Source organism: Macaca fascicularis, chromosome 14 (assembly GCF_037993035.2).
Source record: "Macaca fascicularis isolate 582-1 chromosome 14, T2T-MFA8v1.1".
NCBI lineage: Eukaryota > Metazoa > Chordata > Mammalia > Primates > Cercopithecidae > Macaca > Macaca fascicularis.
In genome coordinates, this window is record NC_088388.1 from 72,173,243 (window position 1) to 72,189,482 (window position 16,240).

A 16,240-nucleotide genomic window follows, 5' to 3' on the forward strand; every position below is an offset into this window, starting at 1 on the left:
TAAGACCCTGAGGCAGGAGAGAGCATGGTCAATTTCTGGAAGTTAAAACAGAAGTGGCTGGAGCACATTGAGCAAGGAGATGAGACGTGGGGACAGATGGGCCTGGCTTGATCGATGGGGTCAGGATGTCTACTGTGCAGGAAACTCAGGGGAAACCAGGTTTGGGAGAGGGAGTCAGCTGGGGGCTTGGTGAGCGTGGGAGCGTGCAGCACACTAAAAGGCATGAAGTCGGCCAGGGCTCAGGCACAGCTGCAGGGTGCTTCAGAGCCCCCACATCTTGCCGGGTGGGAGCTGGTGCAAAAGCAGGTTGCTCACCGCCACCCCTCAGTCCAAATTGAGTCTGGGATAGGTTCTGCCGTCACTCTGGGCTTTGAAGCAGCAGCTTGTGAGGATCCTGCTTGGAGACAGTCTAGGGGTGCACAGTCTAGGGATGGGAGCACAGTCTAGGGGTGGGGGGGTTGGATAGGGACAGGACTGGAACCCTCCAAGATGGTCCCAGGTACAGGACACAGGCCAAGCTGGGTTGGGGCAGGGGTAGGGATGATTCAAGGTGGGTCCTTTGAGTGATAACTGCCCTCCTTCAGGCCCAAGAGCTCCTCCCTGGGGTGGAAGACCAGGGATGTGTATGTGTGTACATCTCTAAATGTCCAAGCCTGGACACATGTGCCTGTTTCTGCCTGACAAGAGTTATGTAAACACAAAAGCACTTGTCTGGGCGCAAGGATGGATCATGTTCGTGTGTGTCAAGGTTAAGGTCTGTAAGGGACTGTGTTGATGTGGGTGCACTTGGCCTGACCCCCTTGTGCATACGGGTCCAGGCCTGAGGCAGGTTTCCATGAGCGTGGCCTGTTCCCTGTAGGTGTGTTCGTGCCCCTGTGTGTGTCCCGTGCTCCGTGGCTCCTCGGTGGGAAGCTGCGTTCAGCGTGTGCCCGCGCTGGGTACAGGTGTGGACGGAAAGTACATGTCGCCGCATTGTCCACGGCTGTGCGCCGACTTGTGTCCTGGGGCGGGGGATGGGTCCGTGAGCGGACGCCGCTGCGTGGGGGAAGGGGCGGGTGCGAGGGCAGCCCAGAGCGTGCTGGGGTAGATGGGGCGGCGCGGAGAGGGCGGGAACCCTCCTCCCCACAGCTGCGCCGCGCGCGCCTGGCTCGCCGAGCGCACTCCCAGCGCGGAGGAGGCAACAGCGCCGCCGCCGGCCCGGCAGCCGCGCTCAGATCGGCGCTGGAACTGACCACTGCGACCGCCACTGCAACTGCCGCCGCGGCCGGGCTGAGGCCCTAGGGAGCGAGAGTGGGAAGGGGCCCCCGACTCTGCGCCGACCCCCGCCCCCGCCCCCACCGCCACCCCGGCGCCCCCGCCCCTGCGGCGGGCCGGCCGCATGCTGCAGATGGTGAAGACCCTGGCCCAGTTCACCATCGCGCTGGAAGACATGCGCGATCTGGGCCCAGCCGCCGCCTCCGGGGAGCCCACCGGGGGCAGCAGCACTGACGCCGAGGATCCTGGGGAGGCCCAGGTACCGGCAGGGGAAGGGGCAGCCAGGGACCTGGGCCACGGCCTAGAACTCAGCCGACCCAGGAGCCAACCCAGGAGACGGTGGGAGGAGGGGAGGCATGGGGCGCAGGGGCTCTCTGTGACCGGAGATGGAGACCGGGAGATTGAGGGTGAGGAACCCTGGCAGGTGGTGGTGTGGCTGGCAGGGTGCTGAGGGTCAAGGCCTGGTGGCACTCGGCTTGCAGAATGGGTGCCTATAGAAGCCGAGGCTGTCGCCAGTGGTATCCTGGTTCCACAGGCTCAGGAAGGAGAGGTTTTCCCAGCCCTCCTCTTAGGCTTGAGGTGGCCCTGGTGTATCTGTGTGCTGGAAGGTAGAGTCAGTTTTGCTCCCCCACTGCCATCCTCCCCCTGCCGCTGGGCCTGCTGGTCCTTGGAGGAGTCATGCTGCGGTGGGAACAGCAGCGTTCCCGTTCTCGCTAGGTGTGCCTACCCCTCCAGGGGAGGGGAGGCGTCTTGGGGCTATTTCCCGGTCTTTGTGTATCTCTGGGCCTGGACTCTGTGCCATGCTCCCGGCCCCACTGGGGGCTATAGTTCTGTCCCCTCCCCGTGCTGTGTTGTGTCTCTCCACAACCTCAAGTCTCTGGGCTGGCGGGCCTGGTTCTCAGCTGCGTGACCTGGCTGTGTTTTTTGTTTCTGTGTGGGGCGGCTTGCCTTTATGGCGTCTCTGTGTGCGTGTCTGTCTTCACACTGTGCCCATCAGGGTTTTAGTCTTTGGGTTGTGATGCCCCAGTCATCCCAGGAGTGGCCCCCTCTGGCTTCCTGCTGTATCCCCCAGTGCCCACAGTGCCTGGTGTAGCAAAGGTCTGGGGATGGGACTGGTGAGGGATGAGGGGCGCTGTGGGAAGGCTGGGCCTGCAGGGCTGTCCCGCCCAGAACAGGTGGGCCTGCTGTTCAGGCTGACAGCTGCGCTGTCTGCCTCCTGCCTCCCCTGTCCACCCCCGCAACCCCCGCACACTACACCCGTGTCTGGGCACGTGTGGAGGGCTGCTCACGCAGTGACAGGGAGCTGGCCTTGTTTTCCGTGTCTTTACCTGACAGCTGAGTGACAGGCCACTGTGCTCTGCCGCAGGGAGGAGGCTGGGAGAGGCGGGCATTGCAGCGTCAGCCTCCCCGTGTCACCCCAGCCTCCTGGCATCAGGCCCAGCGCCAGCCCTGCCTCTCAGGGCAAGCCTCCCTGACCATGACCATCGTAGTGCCCGCTGGGCCTGATGGGGCCGTGGTGTGGGCGGGGGAGGGTGGCTGAGAGGCCCAGGGCCGCACCTGGCCTGGCCCTGCTGTCAGGGAGCTCCCTATGCCGTCTCACTGAGGTGGAGGAAGGGTGGACGCTGGTGACCTGCTGTGTGTGGACAGAGCTGCTCCACTCACTGCCGCCTTTGCCTTCACGGTGACGGACAGAGCTGCTCCACTCACTGCCGCCTTTGCCTTCATGATGATGGGAGAGAGGGGTTATTTGCTCCATTTCATGGAAGAGAATGTGAAAACAGGGCCGTTAGGTGACACCACAGTCACACAGCCACCGTTAGGTGACACCACAGTCACTCAGCCACCGTTAGGTGACACCACAGTCACTCAGCCAGTAAGGGCAGTGCTGGGGACCTGTGGCCTGTGGCTGCCCAGTTAGTCTGGGCGAGAACTCCAGGGACTGGAGCCCTGAGAGTCATGGGGTGGCTGAAGAGACTCTGGTCCTTGCTTTGCCACTCACTGGCTGTGTGATCTTGGACAAGTCATGTCACCTCTCTGATGTGGCCCTTCACCTGTGCAGTGGAAATGGGAACACCTGTGTCACAGAGCTGAGTGTGAGGCTGAAGCAAGGCCATGTCTGTGGGGTGCTGAGATGTCCCTGGAGTGGGGTAGGGCAGGATTAAGCATCTGGGCCTGTCCTCGGGAGGCCTTCCTGGCCCCCCACACTCTCCCAAGCTCTCCATCATACAGTGAGCCTTGCTCCCACTGCCTCCTTCTGGAAGCAGCCCTGGTTTTTTAGAGGTCACAGGAGTACCAAGGATAGATGGTCTGCTTGTCTCCAGAGCCTCTGAGGCTCTGGTCTGCTGTTTCCGGAGGCTCTGAGGTGCCTTCCCACCTGTCAGAGCCCAGGGCTGGCAATGGTGGGCTGGTAAGGATGGGGAGAGCCAGCCCCCCTTCCTCCCTGCCCCAAGGGATGTCCTTCACACCCCCACCACTGAGTTCCTAGCATGGGAGCTCACTTTTCTGAGTGTGCTTCATTATAGGACACTGTGGGGACAGGTGTTGCCCCTGAGTCCCTGGTCAGAGGGCAAGAGATCTGAAGTGGGCGTGCCACAAGCAGAGGGGGAGCAGTGGCTGGGTCAAGCAAGCTGGACAGGCCTGGGCTCAGGTCCACTAAGACATGGGCCCTGGGCATAGCAGTGACCAGCACAGCCCCACTGGTTGAGTCCCTACCCTGAGGGACTAGAGGTGAAGGCTGGAGGGATGCCACAGACATGGACACCCTGGCTTTGCCATCTGCACAGCACCTGCTCGAACCAGCAGGCCTTGATGGCAGGAGCCCGAGGTAGGGTCCTAAGTGCTCAGGCCAAGCCGAGACTTAGGAGGGGAGTGGAGAGAGGAGAAGAACCGAGCGATCTGGAGCCTAGAGGAGTTAGGGGCCTTGCCCAGGATCACTCTAGGGCCTTAGAGGGGTCAGGAGTGGAGTGTAGGGGTCTAGGGCTTAGAGTGGAGTCTCTGCCAGAGAAGGGAAGTTGTTGGGGCTGGTGCTATCTGGGAAGGCTTCCTGGAGATAGGGATGTGGGGGTAGAGGTGTAGGGACTGGTGGAGAGGAGCAGCAGGTAAGTTCAGTCCCAGGGGCTGAACGCAAAGAAGGTCCCCCAGACAGGGATGAGCACCGTGTGCCTGGGGGTGTGGGTGCAGAGACTGTATGACCCCTTGGGAACTCAGTAATTCAGGTCATCAGATCCATAGGATGGAGGCATCGGTGTCTGGGTTTCCTTTTTCCCCTCCTTAACGTGAAGAGAATAATAACATCTACCTCACAGGGTGGCCAGGATTATTGAATAATATGTCATGCTTAGAACAGTGCCTAGCGCATAGGAGGGCTTAGTTAACATTTTTAAATGACAGAATTGGGATCCAGCCTTATCTGAGACTGGCTGAACCCTGATACTGCCCAGCTGTGTGACTTTCAGCACTGACTTCCCCTCTCTGGTCCACAGTGTCTTCCTCTGTAGCAGGGTGATGGTATCTACTCTTAGGGATGCTGGGCAGCCCAGCCTGGTGGGCATGTCCCCATAGCGCTGAGCCTGAAAGTGGGGTCTTCAGAGTTGGCAGCTGGAGTGGGTGCTGGCCTGGAGTCATTGTTCTTTGCAAATGTGAAAGGTTATTGATTTTTTTAAAGAACCTTTTTCAATAGCCCGGCAGAGGAGCCAAGAAGTGGGTGGATGGGGCAGCGGCAGAGGAGTGACGGCCTAACTGTATGAGGCCACGTGTTTGAGGTGTAAGTGGGGGGCAGGGGGAGCAGCTGAGCAACTGGCAGAGTGGAGGGCCTGTGGGGGCCTCAGGGGAATAGCCGGGAGCCCTGGGTGGCAGGAGGGAAGGGGCAGGAGGGCAGGGAGAGGGTGTGGACGGGTTCTCTGGGCACCACATGGCTACAGGTGATGGGGTCTGGGGGCAACAAGACCCCTGTTCACCCTCTGCTCCTGTCCCCACAGGACATGCGGAAGCACGTGGCCATGACCCTGCTGGACACAGAGCAGTCGTATGTGGAGTCGCTGCGTACCCTGATGCAGGTGGGGCTCGGGGCCCACTCCCCTGAGAACAGCCTTTCTGAGCCTAGGAGGCTGTCAGATGGGTGTGAGCAAACCCCTTTCATGGACAAGGGACTGAGGCCAGAGAGCCGTGTCCCTGGCACCCATCGCCTTTCCATGGAGAACCCCCAACATGGCTATCCCAGAGAAGGAGGAAGCCTTCTCCTGGGCAGGAGAGAATGCAGAGGGGCCAGGCTACCCCAGGGCAGGCGTCCCTACCCCACTGTTCTTCCACGTCCCCCTGGCAATGCTGACCCTGAACTTAGATCCGTGAACTCCCTCTGATGTGCCCCCTCCATTGTATTCTCTGACTGGGAAGTAGGAGTTGACTAGAGTTTAGTGTTGAGCACCTGCTGTGTGCAGGCCCTGTTCCAGGTGCAGGAGACACAGGGATGAATAAGAGAGCCCAGCCCCTGCCACAGGAGCTCACCATCCTGCTGAGGACGTAGTGGAGTATACAGGCATACAGGCACTCTAGAAACATCGAGGGGCACCTGCTAAGCCTGGGGTCAGGGAGGTTTCCTGGAGGAGGTGCTCGCTTCCACCGAGACCTGTCTTCTCAGCAGCAGGAATGGCACATTGCAAATCCAAGTGAGGCCTGGCACATTCGGAGGTCCACGTGGCCAGCACAGAGCACAAGGCGCTGGTCCTATAGCGATGCCGTCGAAGTCGGCGGAGGCCACAGTGTGGGGGCCTAGAACACCAGTTGGAGGGAGTAGATTCTGCCAGGGTCCCTGGATGATCAGCAAAGGGCTTGGAGCAGGGGAGGTGTGTGGCTTGATTCATGCTTGGTGAAATCTGTCTGACAGCTGGGAAGGTGGGTGGCAGAAGAGGTCAAGGCCATTGACATTAGGCAAGGATAGAGGTTACAGGAAGGGAGTGCTGGGGACAGACACTCAGGAGGTAAACTGGTCAGGCCAGGCATGGTAACTGGTTGGATGTGGGGGGCAAGGTGGGGAAGCCCAAGATAATGTCTGGGCTCCTGGCCTTGGAAAGCTGGGGCCCAGCGGAGAAGCACAACTGGAGCAAGGTGGCGAGTTCAGGCTCAGACATGAACCTGGGACGGCCCACAGCCTGGATGCACACATGGCCTGGGGCTGGATGAGTGTGGACCTGAGCTGAAGTGAGGCCTGGCAGTCACCGTTGAGGATGAATTTGCCCAAGCTAGCTGGGCAGAGTGACAGCAGAGGGTGAAGGTATGGAAACATCCAGAGCATTCACTCACTCACCATTCATTCATTCACTCACTCCACAAATCCACGGTGAGCCCCTTCTGCGCTCCAGGCAGTGTTCTCTGTGCAGGGGCATTAGTGGTACGGGCCTGTCTCCTGGAGCTCACGGGCTATAGCAGAGACCGACAGTGATCAGCCAGACATCACGCACGGTGACACATGGTGATGCAGAAGTGCACACACAGAGTACATACACACAACAGAAATACGCCTTAAAAGGAGGGGAATTCTGACATCCTACAACATGGATGAGCCTGGAGGACATGATGCCAAGTGAAAGAAACCAGTCTCAAAGGACAAGCACTGTCTGATTCCACTTGTATGAGGTTCCTGGGGTAGTCAGAACAGAGATGGAAGGTAGGATGGTGGGTGCCAGGGAAAGGGTGCCAGGCTGAGAAAGGAGGGAATGGGGAGTTACTATTTAATGGGTACAGGGTTGCAGTTTTACAGGATAGAAAGAGTTTTGGAGCTGGATGGTCACACATTATGAATGTATTTAATACCATTGAACTGTACACTTAAAATGGTAAATTTTGTATTATATATATTTTACCATAAAATACATTGTGTTTGTTTATTGTTTTTAAAAAGTGCATGGGGAGATGAGAACACAGAAGGGGGCCTGCCCTGGTGTGGGGGTCAGGGAGGGCTTCCCTGGGGTTGGGGTATTTAGCTGAGACCTGAAGGGTGGGTAGATTTCAGCAGAGAGAGCCCGGAGGGATGGCTCCCCGCAGAGGGAGCCATCAGGGACAAAGGCCGGGAGGCTGGAAGGAACCTAGAGCAGCAGGGAACCAGAGCCGGGTGGCTGCAGGAAGGAAGGCTGCTGGGTATGGAACTGGGCTTTACTGTGCACGCAAGGAAGCCATGGGAGGGATGCAGCCACAATGCCAGGCAGGAGGAGTAGACATGGCAGGGGCCTGAGGGGGTCCTTTGCCATCCCCTAGGTGAGAGTTGGAGGCATTAGGGTCAGACAGTCCAGGGTTTAAGTCACTTGCGTCCTCATTGGGTGATACTAGCCTAATCACCTCACCTTCTCTGAGCCTCAAGTTTGCCTGCAAAATGTAGCTAATCTACCTATCTCCCAGCAAGAAGATTTAAAGGTGAGCCGGGCGCGGAGGCTCACACCTCTAATCCCAGCAGTTTGAGAGGCTGAGGCAAGCAGATCACCTGAGGTCAGGAGTTCAAGACCAGCCTGGCCAACTTGGTGAAACCTCATCTCTACTAGAAATACAAAAATCAGCCAGGCATGGTGGCAGGCACCTGTAATCCCAGCTCCTCCGGAGGCTGAGGCAGGAGTACAGCTTGAACCCGGGAGGCGGAGGTTGCAGTGAGCCGAGATCGTGCCACTGTACTCCAGCCTGGGTGACAGAGTGAGACCCTGTCTCAGAAAACAAAACAAAACAAAAAAACAAAAGGTGATGACGGCACCCATGTCTGTTCACAGGCAGGAGGCAGGAGCAGTGGAGAGCTGGGAGCAGACAGGGCCTGGGCGTGTCTTTCTGCCTCCACCACATCTCCTGGACCCATCCAGGGCTGCACTTGGGAAAGGGTGCAGGACCTGTAGGTGGAGGAAGCTAGAGTGTTGGGTGAGCTAGGTGAAGGTGGACAGGAGGGTGTCACGTGAACCCGAGGACCGTCCCTGGAGGCAGCCCTGGAGTGTAGGAGGAGGACTGAGGTCTGACTCCAGGACGGGAGCATGACTCTATAGCCAAGCCGCCAGCATTCAAACTTGGCTCCATCTCCTGGCCAGCTGTGTGACCCGGAGCATGTCACGTAACCAGTCTCTGCCTCAGTTTCCTCATCTGTAGAGAGGAGATAATAATAGACCTGCCTTGAGTGCAGGTAATTAAAGAGACATGTTTATAATTTAGCATACTGCCTGCGGCTCTGCAAGCATGGTAAAAAGTTGCATTTAATATTTGTATTAATTTTGTGAGGTAGATATTATATTCTTCTTCATATGAAGACTCAGAGAGGTTAAGAAACTTGCCCAGGGTCATCCATCTAGTGAGTGGTATTAGTTGACATTTACTGAGTGCCCACTATGTGCCAGGCACTGTTCAGGATGCTTTAGAACAGTGAGTTAATTCATACAAATCTGACTATAAACACCATTTTGCAGATGATGCAACTGAGACCCAGAGAAGTAAAGCCGCTTGTCCAAGGTCACAGACTTAGGAAGTGGCACACCCTGGGTTAAAACCCTGTCATTGTGACTCTGGGTCCTCCCTGTCACCCACTAGTCTACCCTGCCTGGAACACAGTGGTATTCAAATTGAGACTGGACTCTGTAGTCCCAGTGTTAACTTCCAGCGATCACTGCCCTCACTAATTGATAAGTGTTCCTGCAGGCCAGGTGTTCAAAATGAACGAAGAAGTTAAATAGAAGTTAGGAGCCACAAGGAGGGAGGATTTGAAACTAGGTCCTAGGGCTATACCCCTTCCTCAGCGTCACCCTCACCCTCTGAGCCTATTTTCAACTCTAACACTCGAAGCTAACAAACACCCCTTTCCCTGACCACCCTGACGAGCCCCCCTCCCCTTGGCACCCTGATCCTACTCCTCTTTTGTGTAGCACTCACTGTCTTCCAGCGTGCTGTGTAGTAATTTACGTATTTATTGTGCTTCTTTCCTGCCTCCCACCATTCACATGTCAGCCCCACAGGGGGTCTGTGCAGTGAGGTGCCCAGTGCTTGCTGGGCGGGCTGAGCATTGGTGAGTGAATGGGGCTTGTGCCAGGTTCCATATTGGGCTCTCAGTCATTGTTTGTTCTTTCCTCCTGCTGTGTGCCCACTTCTGTGTGGGTGCCTGGACCCTGAGGTGAGCGGTTTAGCTGCTGCTCCCGCTGCTTGTGGAGCAGCAGGCCCTGACCCAGCCCAGGAGCTGGCTCACCTGTGGGTAGGAGACTGCCTGCCTATCTCCTCACCGTCATCCCGGCCTTTTCAGAATCCCCAGCCAAGAGAGAGGATTCTGTTGAGCTTTACTTTCTCAAACTTGTTTTATAAAACAAGCCAGATTTTTAAAAATGTTTAATATAAATGTTATTGCAACATCACATATGCTTTTTCAAACAACACCCTCCTGTTTCCTCAGCCTGCAGTTACAGCGTAGGGCCAGTAGAGGGCGACCTCTCCACAAGCGCACCGGCCCCTGAGCTGGGCCATTCAAGCTAGGGGAACATCATTGCATGTAGATTTGACGTAAAATAACTGGAGTTTTAGTCACAGACTGGCCAGCAGATCTGAAATCTGTAAAAAAGCGTTCGGAGAGTGTCATTAAGAGCCTCCAGTAACTTCCCATGTGGTCTCGTGATCTCCCATGATCCTTCCTGCTTTATCTTCACACCATTGTCGCCTTATTTATTTATTTATTTTGCTGTTCAAGCTGGAGTGCAGTGGCACGATCTCAGCTCACTGCAACCTCCACCTCCCAGGTTCAAGCAATTCTCCTGCCTCAGCCTGCCAAGTAGCTGGGACTACAGGCGCACACCGCTATGCCCAGCTAATTTGTTGTATTTTAGTAGAGACGGGGTTTCACTGTGTTGCCCAGGCTGGTGGCAAACTCCTGAGCTCAGGTGATCTGCCCAGCCTCAGTCTCCCAAAGTGCTGGGATTACAGGCTTGAGCCACCGCGACCGGCCACATTTACCGCCTTTTAACTAACTACGAGATTTCCACACATCACCCATTCTGAGACTTGTGGTCTTCACATTTGAATGTCCCTAAATCAGGTTCATTCTATAATTGGTAGCATATCATAATTTAATTGGCAACCAGTTTTTCTTAAATATAAAATAATGGCCAGGTGCAGTAGCTCATGCCTGTAATCCCAGCACTTTGGGAGGCCGATGCAGGTGGATCACTTGAGGTCACGAGTTCGAGACCAGCCTGGCCAACATGGGTGAAACCCTGTCTCTACGAAAAATATAAAAAATTAGCCGAGTGTGGTGGCACACACCTGTAATCCCAGCTACTCAGAAGGCTGAGGCAGGAGAATCACTTGAACCCGGGAGGTGGAGGTTGCAGTGAGTTGAGATCACACCACTGCACTCCAGGCTGGGTGACAGAGCAAGACTTTGCCATAAAATAAAATAAAGTATTTTTTAGATTTGATGAAATATGATATTTTTTAAAAATCTTTTTTCAAAACTTTGTGTGTTTCATCAGACTAGATCCTAAGCTCTATCAGGACAGAGATTGTGGTCTTTCTTATTCACTGCTGTCTCCCAATTCTTAGAGCAGTGGCTGGTATGTAGTAAGTGCTCAGTAAATCTTTGCCGAGTTAGTGGTGGGAGGTCTTTCAAGGAGCCCCATCTTGCTTTCCTCATTCCAAGCTCTATTTGTTCACGCATTAAACAAACCTCTCCTGAGCATCCTTGCTCCCATTTTGTGCCAGGCCCTGGGCTCAGCAATGAGGGCATGAGCTTAGGTCTTCCCATCTCCCTCCTGGAGCTCTTGGTCTCAAGAGGAAGATGTGGAAGGCAGGGTGTTGAGCTGCAGGCCCGGGTGATTCTGTGTGCACTCACACAGGGGCCCCGTGTAGGTGGGGTGGGGCGGCATCTCTGAGGGAGTGTGCACCAACCCTGTGGGTCCTTCAGGGCTACATGCAGCCGCTGAAGCAGCCAGAGAACTCTGTGCTCTGTGACCCTGCACTGGTGGACGAAATCTTCGACCAGATCCCCGAGCTCCTGGAGCACCACGAGCAATTTCTGGAGCAGGTTCGGCACTGCGTGCACACCTGGCATGCCCAGCAGAAGGTGGGAGCCCTGCTCGTCCAGTCGGTGAGTGGCCCCGCTGCTGCCAGCTCCCACAAGCACAGGCCCTCCTGGAAGGGGCTGGATGTGGCCATGGATCCCCATCCCCGCCCACCCCACCTGGATGCTGACTCTGGTCCCAGATCTGACCACAGAACGTGGCTAGACATTGGCACTTACCCCAGCCCCTGGGTGGACTGAACTTGGACACTCCCCTACCCCAGAGCTTGGCCAGACTCTGGTACGGACTCCGACCCCAGCCAGACACTGACTCTGATCCTGGACCCTACCGTGCCCCCGGCTGGCACTGACGTGACTCTAGTCCTGATCCCAAGCTGGTGCTGACGCTGACCCAGACCTCAGATGGATGCTGGTACTGACCTCCACCCTATCTTTACTGGAACCAAAATAACTGTCCTGGTCCTGACCCTGGACTTGGGCTGGATGTTGATGCTGGCTGAGTCTTGACTTTTTCTCCATCAGATATTTTCATCATAATAGCATACCTGTCTGCTGGGCATTGATCTAAATGTGTTGTATCTATCAACAGCCCTAGTAGGAGAGTGCAGTGGTTACCCTGATTCTAAAGTTGGTGACTGAGACATGGAGAGATTGGTAACCTGATGAAAGTTACAGTTAGGAAGTGGTGGAGGACTCAACTCCAGAAAGCCCGGTTCCTGTGCCCTGGCTTCCCCTACCCCATACTGCCTCACCACAGGCCAGATCTCCACTGTACACTTGTCAAGCTCCCACAATAGTGAGTGAGAACTTAGAAAAGGTATTGACTTCAGAATTCAAAAAGAACATCAAAAGCAAAACCAATCAGCATTTAATTAAATGCCTGTAAAACATAGCATGCCATTTTCATTCATTGTTAAATTTAGTATTTATAAGAATTTAATTACATTTGAAAAACTTCCAGTTCCATTTTATTTTGCCAGAATTCCCAAGAATACACCATGACTGATAAATCATAGCCAAATGCAAACTAAATGGTTTCTCAGAGCCACATAATTTCAAAAGCAAAATTGTAAAAATTCTTCCAGAAATTTTACAAGTGAAAAATTATATCTATTTCTGTGGGATATATGTTTCAGTATATTTGCTATGCTGTGGGATGGGGCCTTGAACCGTCTTAGAATGTCCTTGCTGACCAGGAAACTGATGGGACCAGACAGGGGTGATGGGGTCCCAGCTTGGATTGAGTGCTGATGTCTCCAGCCCATCGTCACCCTCAGTGTCAGTAAGCTCAGCCCCCTGCCTAGACCTTGATGCTGACCATGGACTACGGCAAAGCCCTGGACCCCCAGGGAGGGGTCAGCACAGGATGCTATGTTCCAGGGTGGGGGTGGTTGGTGCGGGCTGTCTTCCTCCCTTTGCTGCTTCACGCCCTGCCCTGTTCTGTCCAGAGGCAGGAGCAGTTGGCACCTTAGAGGGACAGGACTCTGGGTGGGCGCAGTGGCTCACGCTTGTAATCCCAGCACTTTGGGAGGCCGAGGCGGGCGGATCACGAGGTCAGGAGTTTGAGACCAGCCTGACCAACATGGTGAAACCCCATCTCTACTAAAAATACAAAAATTAGCCGGGAGTGGTGGCGCGTTCCTGTAATCCCGGCTACTCCGGAGGCGAGGCAGGAGAATCGTTTGAACCTGGGAGGCGGAGGTTGCAGTGAGCTGAGATCGTGCCATTGCACACTCCAGCCTAGGCGACAGAGTGAGACTCCGTCTCAAAAAAAAAAAAAAGAGAGAGAGAGAGACAGGACTCTGAGGTGTACACAAACATCACTAATGTGGTCACGTAGCTTATCCACGGTACAGTTGAGACAGGAACCCAGGTGTCCTGGTTCCCAGACAAGGCTTCTTAACAATAACCTCCATATTGAGTCTGCCATCAGCATCAAGCAGGTATTAGCCACCAGCTGTATGCCCTGAGCTGGGCTTTACTGTCGGTGGAATGGGAGCACTTTTCATGGAGAGGGAGAACTTGTCCTAGGAGATCAGGAGAAGCCAGAGGCCAACTGGAGTATCAGGCAGAGCTCTAGTCAGGGAAAGGAGTACTTCCAAGAGGAGGCAGAACTGGAGCACAGCCCTGAGGCAGGGCGAGATTTGGATGAAGAAGGGCATTCCTGGGGCGGGTGGCAGGGATCTGCATAACCAAAGGCCAAATGACTAGAATGAGTCTGTGTCACTCAGAGAACAGGGAAAGGGAGACCTGCCTGACTGGACTTCGTGAGGTTGGAGATCTAGGGATGGAAATGCCTAGTTGGAAGTGAGAGAACCAGGTCTGAGCTCACATGATACGTTCAGGTCTACATATGTGCATACATGAACAGTCACACCCAGATAATATGCGCACTCGTATATCCATGTGTACACATGCACTTACGCCTAAACACGATCACACTTAGAGCCACAAGACACATGCCTGATCCCTTAGAGATTGTATCATTTCTAGTTGGAGGGAAAAGATGGCGACTCATGAATCAGTGAAAACTAGGACAGGGTGAGGTGGGGTGAGGGATACCTTGAGGGTCCCCAACCTGCCTCCTCCTCCACAGTTCTCCAAGGATGTCCTAGTAAACATCTATTCCGCCTATATTGATAACTTCCTCAATGCAAAGGATGCTGTGCGTGTGGCCAAGGAGGCGAGGCCTGCCTTTCTCAAGTTCCTAGAGGTACTGTGGGCTAGGGCAGGGGGATGGAGGTGACCCTCACTTTGGGCCAGCTTTGAGGGTCCCAGGAGCTCCCAGCATGGGCATCATAGCCCCAGCCAGTGGGCCAGCCTCTGCTCTCAGGGGGAGCTGGATGGGCCTTGCTGGGGACCTGTCCCTGGACATAGTCTCCCTGGCATGTCATTCCTCACACGGTGCCCATCCATGGGTTTCAGCAAAGCATGCGTGAGAACAAGGAGAAGCAGGCGCTGTCTGACCTCATGATCAAGCCTGTGCAGCGGATCCCACGCTACGAGCTTCTGGTGAAGGTGGGCATGGAGCTGGGTGGGCAAGTAGGCAAGGCCTGGAAGCATGGGGGGATACAAGGAGGTCTAAGGCCCCTGCCTCTTTGAGCCTAACATCAGGGTCCCTAGGGGTCAGGTAGGAAAGTCCTTTTTGGTGTCTACCCATAGTTCCTCCTGCTCCAGTAGTCTGGGGCCCCAGGGGTAGCTAAGCAGTCAGGTCTGGTCCCCATTCCCACCCCAGGACCTCCTGAAGCATACACCTGAGGACCACCCAGACCATCCACTCCTGCTGGAGGCACAGCGGAACATCAAGCAGGTGGCTGAGCGTATCAACAAGGGTGTGCGGAGTGCTGAGGAGGCAGAGCGGCATGCCCGCGTGCTGCAGGAGATAGAGGCTCACATCGAGGGCATGGAGGATGTGCGTGCACCCTGCCCCGCCCCACCCCACCCACATCTGTGTCCACTCGGCCTCTGTGTGCATCTGTGGCCACCTGGAATCATGGCTGCGTCCATGTCCAGAACCACAGTGTGTTTGCATCCATGTCTGCCAGCCTCTGGCCACACGTCTCCACCTGTCTGTGTTCTTCCACGTCTGTCTCTGGCCTTGGGTCCCATGACCTGGCAGCACAAGGGTGTTGGGAGGGTGGGCAGCATGCTGCTTCCATTGGCTTAGCCCATGGGGTGGGGCCGAGGGATCACTGGGATTTGTGGAGGGGATAGGGATTAATAACTGGCCTTCGAGATACCTTGTCCCTGCTGTCCCACAGCTCCAGGCCCCTCTGCGGCGGTTCCTGAGACAGGAGATGGTCGTTGAAGTGGTAAGAAGTGTCCCAGTGTCTGCCCAGCTGTCCCCACCTCCTCACTTTCTCCTCTCACCCTCTATCTGCAGGTCTCCCTGGTCTTTCACCCTGAGGGAGCCCTGGTTGAGTCCCCACTCTGCTCTGACTCTCTGGGCAGCTGGGGAAGAGCCCTCACCCTCCGTGGGTCTCAGTGTCCCCTTGGGCACTATGGGCAGGTGGGTGGGCTTCTGGATTGTGTCCACCCAGCCTAAATTCTGCCTTGGGCTCCACAGAAGGCAATCAGTGGCAAGAAGGACCGGTCTCTCTTCCTGTTCACGGACCTCATCGTCTGCACCACTCTGAAGCGAAAGTCAGGCTCCCTGCGGCGCAGCTCCATGAGCCTGTGAGTGGCTGGGGCAGGGTTTGGGTGGTGCCAGCAGGGGAGCAGTTGTCCCTCTCTGAGCCCCACTCCCCGACCCTGGCCAGAGTGCCCCATTGGCTCCCCACAGGTACACGGCAGCCAGTGTCATTGACACAGCCAGCAAGTACAAGATGCTGTGGAAGCTGCCGCTGGAAGACACAGACATCATCAAAGGTGGGTTTGATGCTAGGGGTTCTGGGTGTTGGGGTCTTCCTCTGAGAAGCCTTCCTGGAGGGTCTGAGCTCCAGCCAGTCTGGCTGCTTGTCCAGCTGCTTTTCCACTTTTGGGCCTCACTTTCTCATCCAGTGCAAGGGGGCTGGCATGAAGGACCCAGTTGGCACCCATGGAGCCAGACAATCTGTCCATGCACACCACCTTCCAACTGGGCAGGGACCTAGGCTGGCAGTGGGAGCTGGGTGGGGGTGGTGCACAGAGAGCAGCATCACTGTAATTAGCCATTGATTCATCTGTGCAAAATCATTTGAGCGCCTAATATTAGATGATGTTGCACTGTCTGGTTCAGCGGTTTCACACACAGGGAACAGACACTCGCTTGAGTTACTGCAAGCAAAGGGTCGATTGGAGCCATCCATGTTGTTTGGGGCTGAGACTGTTGAGAGCTGAGGCAACTTCCAGGAGCCGCTCCTCCTGTGGCGTCTGTCTTTCTTCCCTTCTTGCTGAGTCGACCCTGTTCTCACTGCTTTTAGCTTTCTGTTTCCTCATAACTCCTGTGATCAGACCCAGACTGGCTCCAGGCTCAGCTGGAGGGGAGCT

General features: G+C 55.5%; 1 protein-coding gene across 6 annotated transcripts in view; it reads left to right on the forward strand.

Moving 5' to 3' along the window:
- Positions 1-16,240, forward strand: part of ARHGEF17 (Rho guanine nucleotide exchange factor 17) — a 61,163-nt gene that overhangs the window by 33,809 nt on the left and 11,114 nt on the right. For 3 of the 6 annotated variants that reach the window (XM_005579032.5, XM_005579034.5, XM_074014670.1), the window contains exons 2-9: positions 5,232-5,309; positions 11,156-11,338; positions 13,869-13,985; positions 14,198-14,290; positions 14,508-14,684; positions 15,034-15,084; positions 15,339-15,448; positions 15,555-15,640. In XM_005579032.5, the coding sequence (XP_005579089.3) occupies positions 5,232-5,309; positions 11,156-11,338; positions 13,869-13,985; positions 14,198-14,290; positions 14,508-14,684; positions 15,034-15,084; positions 15,339-15,448; positions 15,555-15,640 (895 nt within the window). Of the gene's footprint in view, positions 1-1,159; positions 1,514-5,231; positions 5,310-11,155; positions 11,339-13,868; positions 13,986-14,197; positions 14,291-14,507; positions 14,685-15,033; positions 15,085-15,338; positions 15,449-15,554; positions 15,641-16,240 lie in introns of those variants that run through there. The other 3 variants (XM_074014671.1, XM_074014673.1, XM_045371339.3) reach the window with 2 other exon arrangements.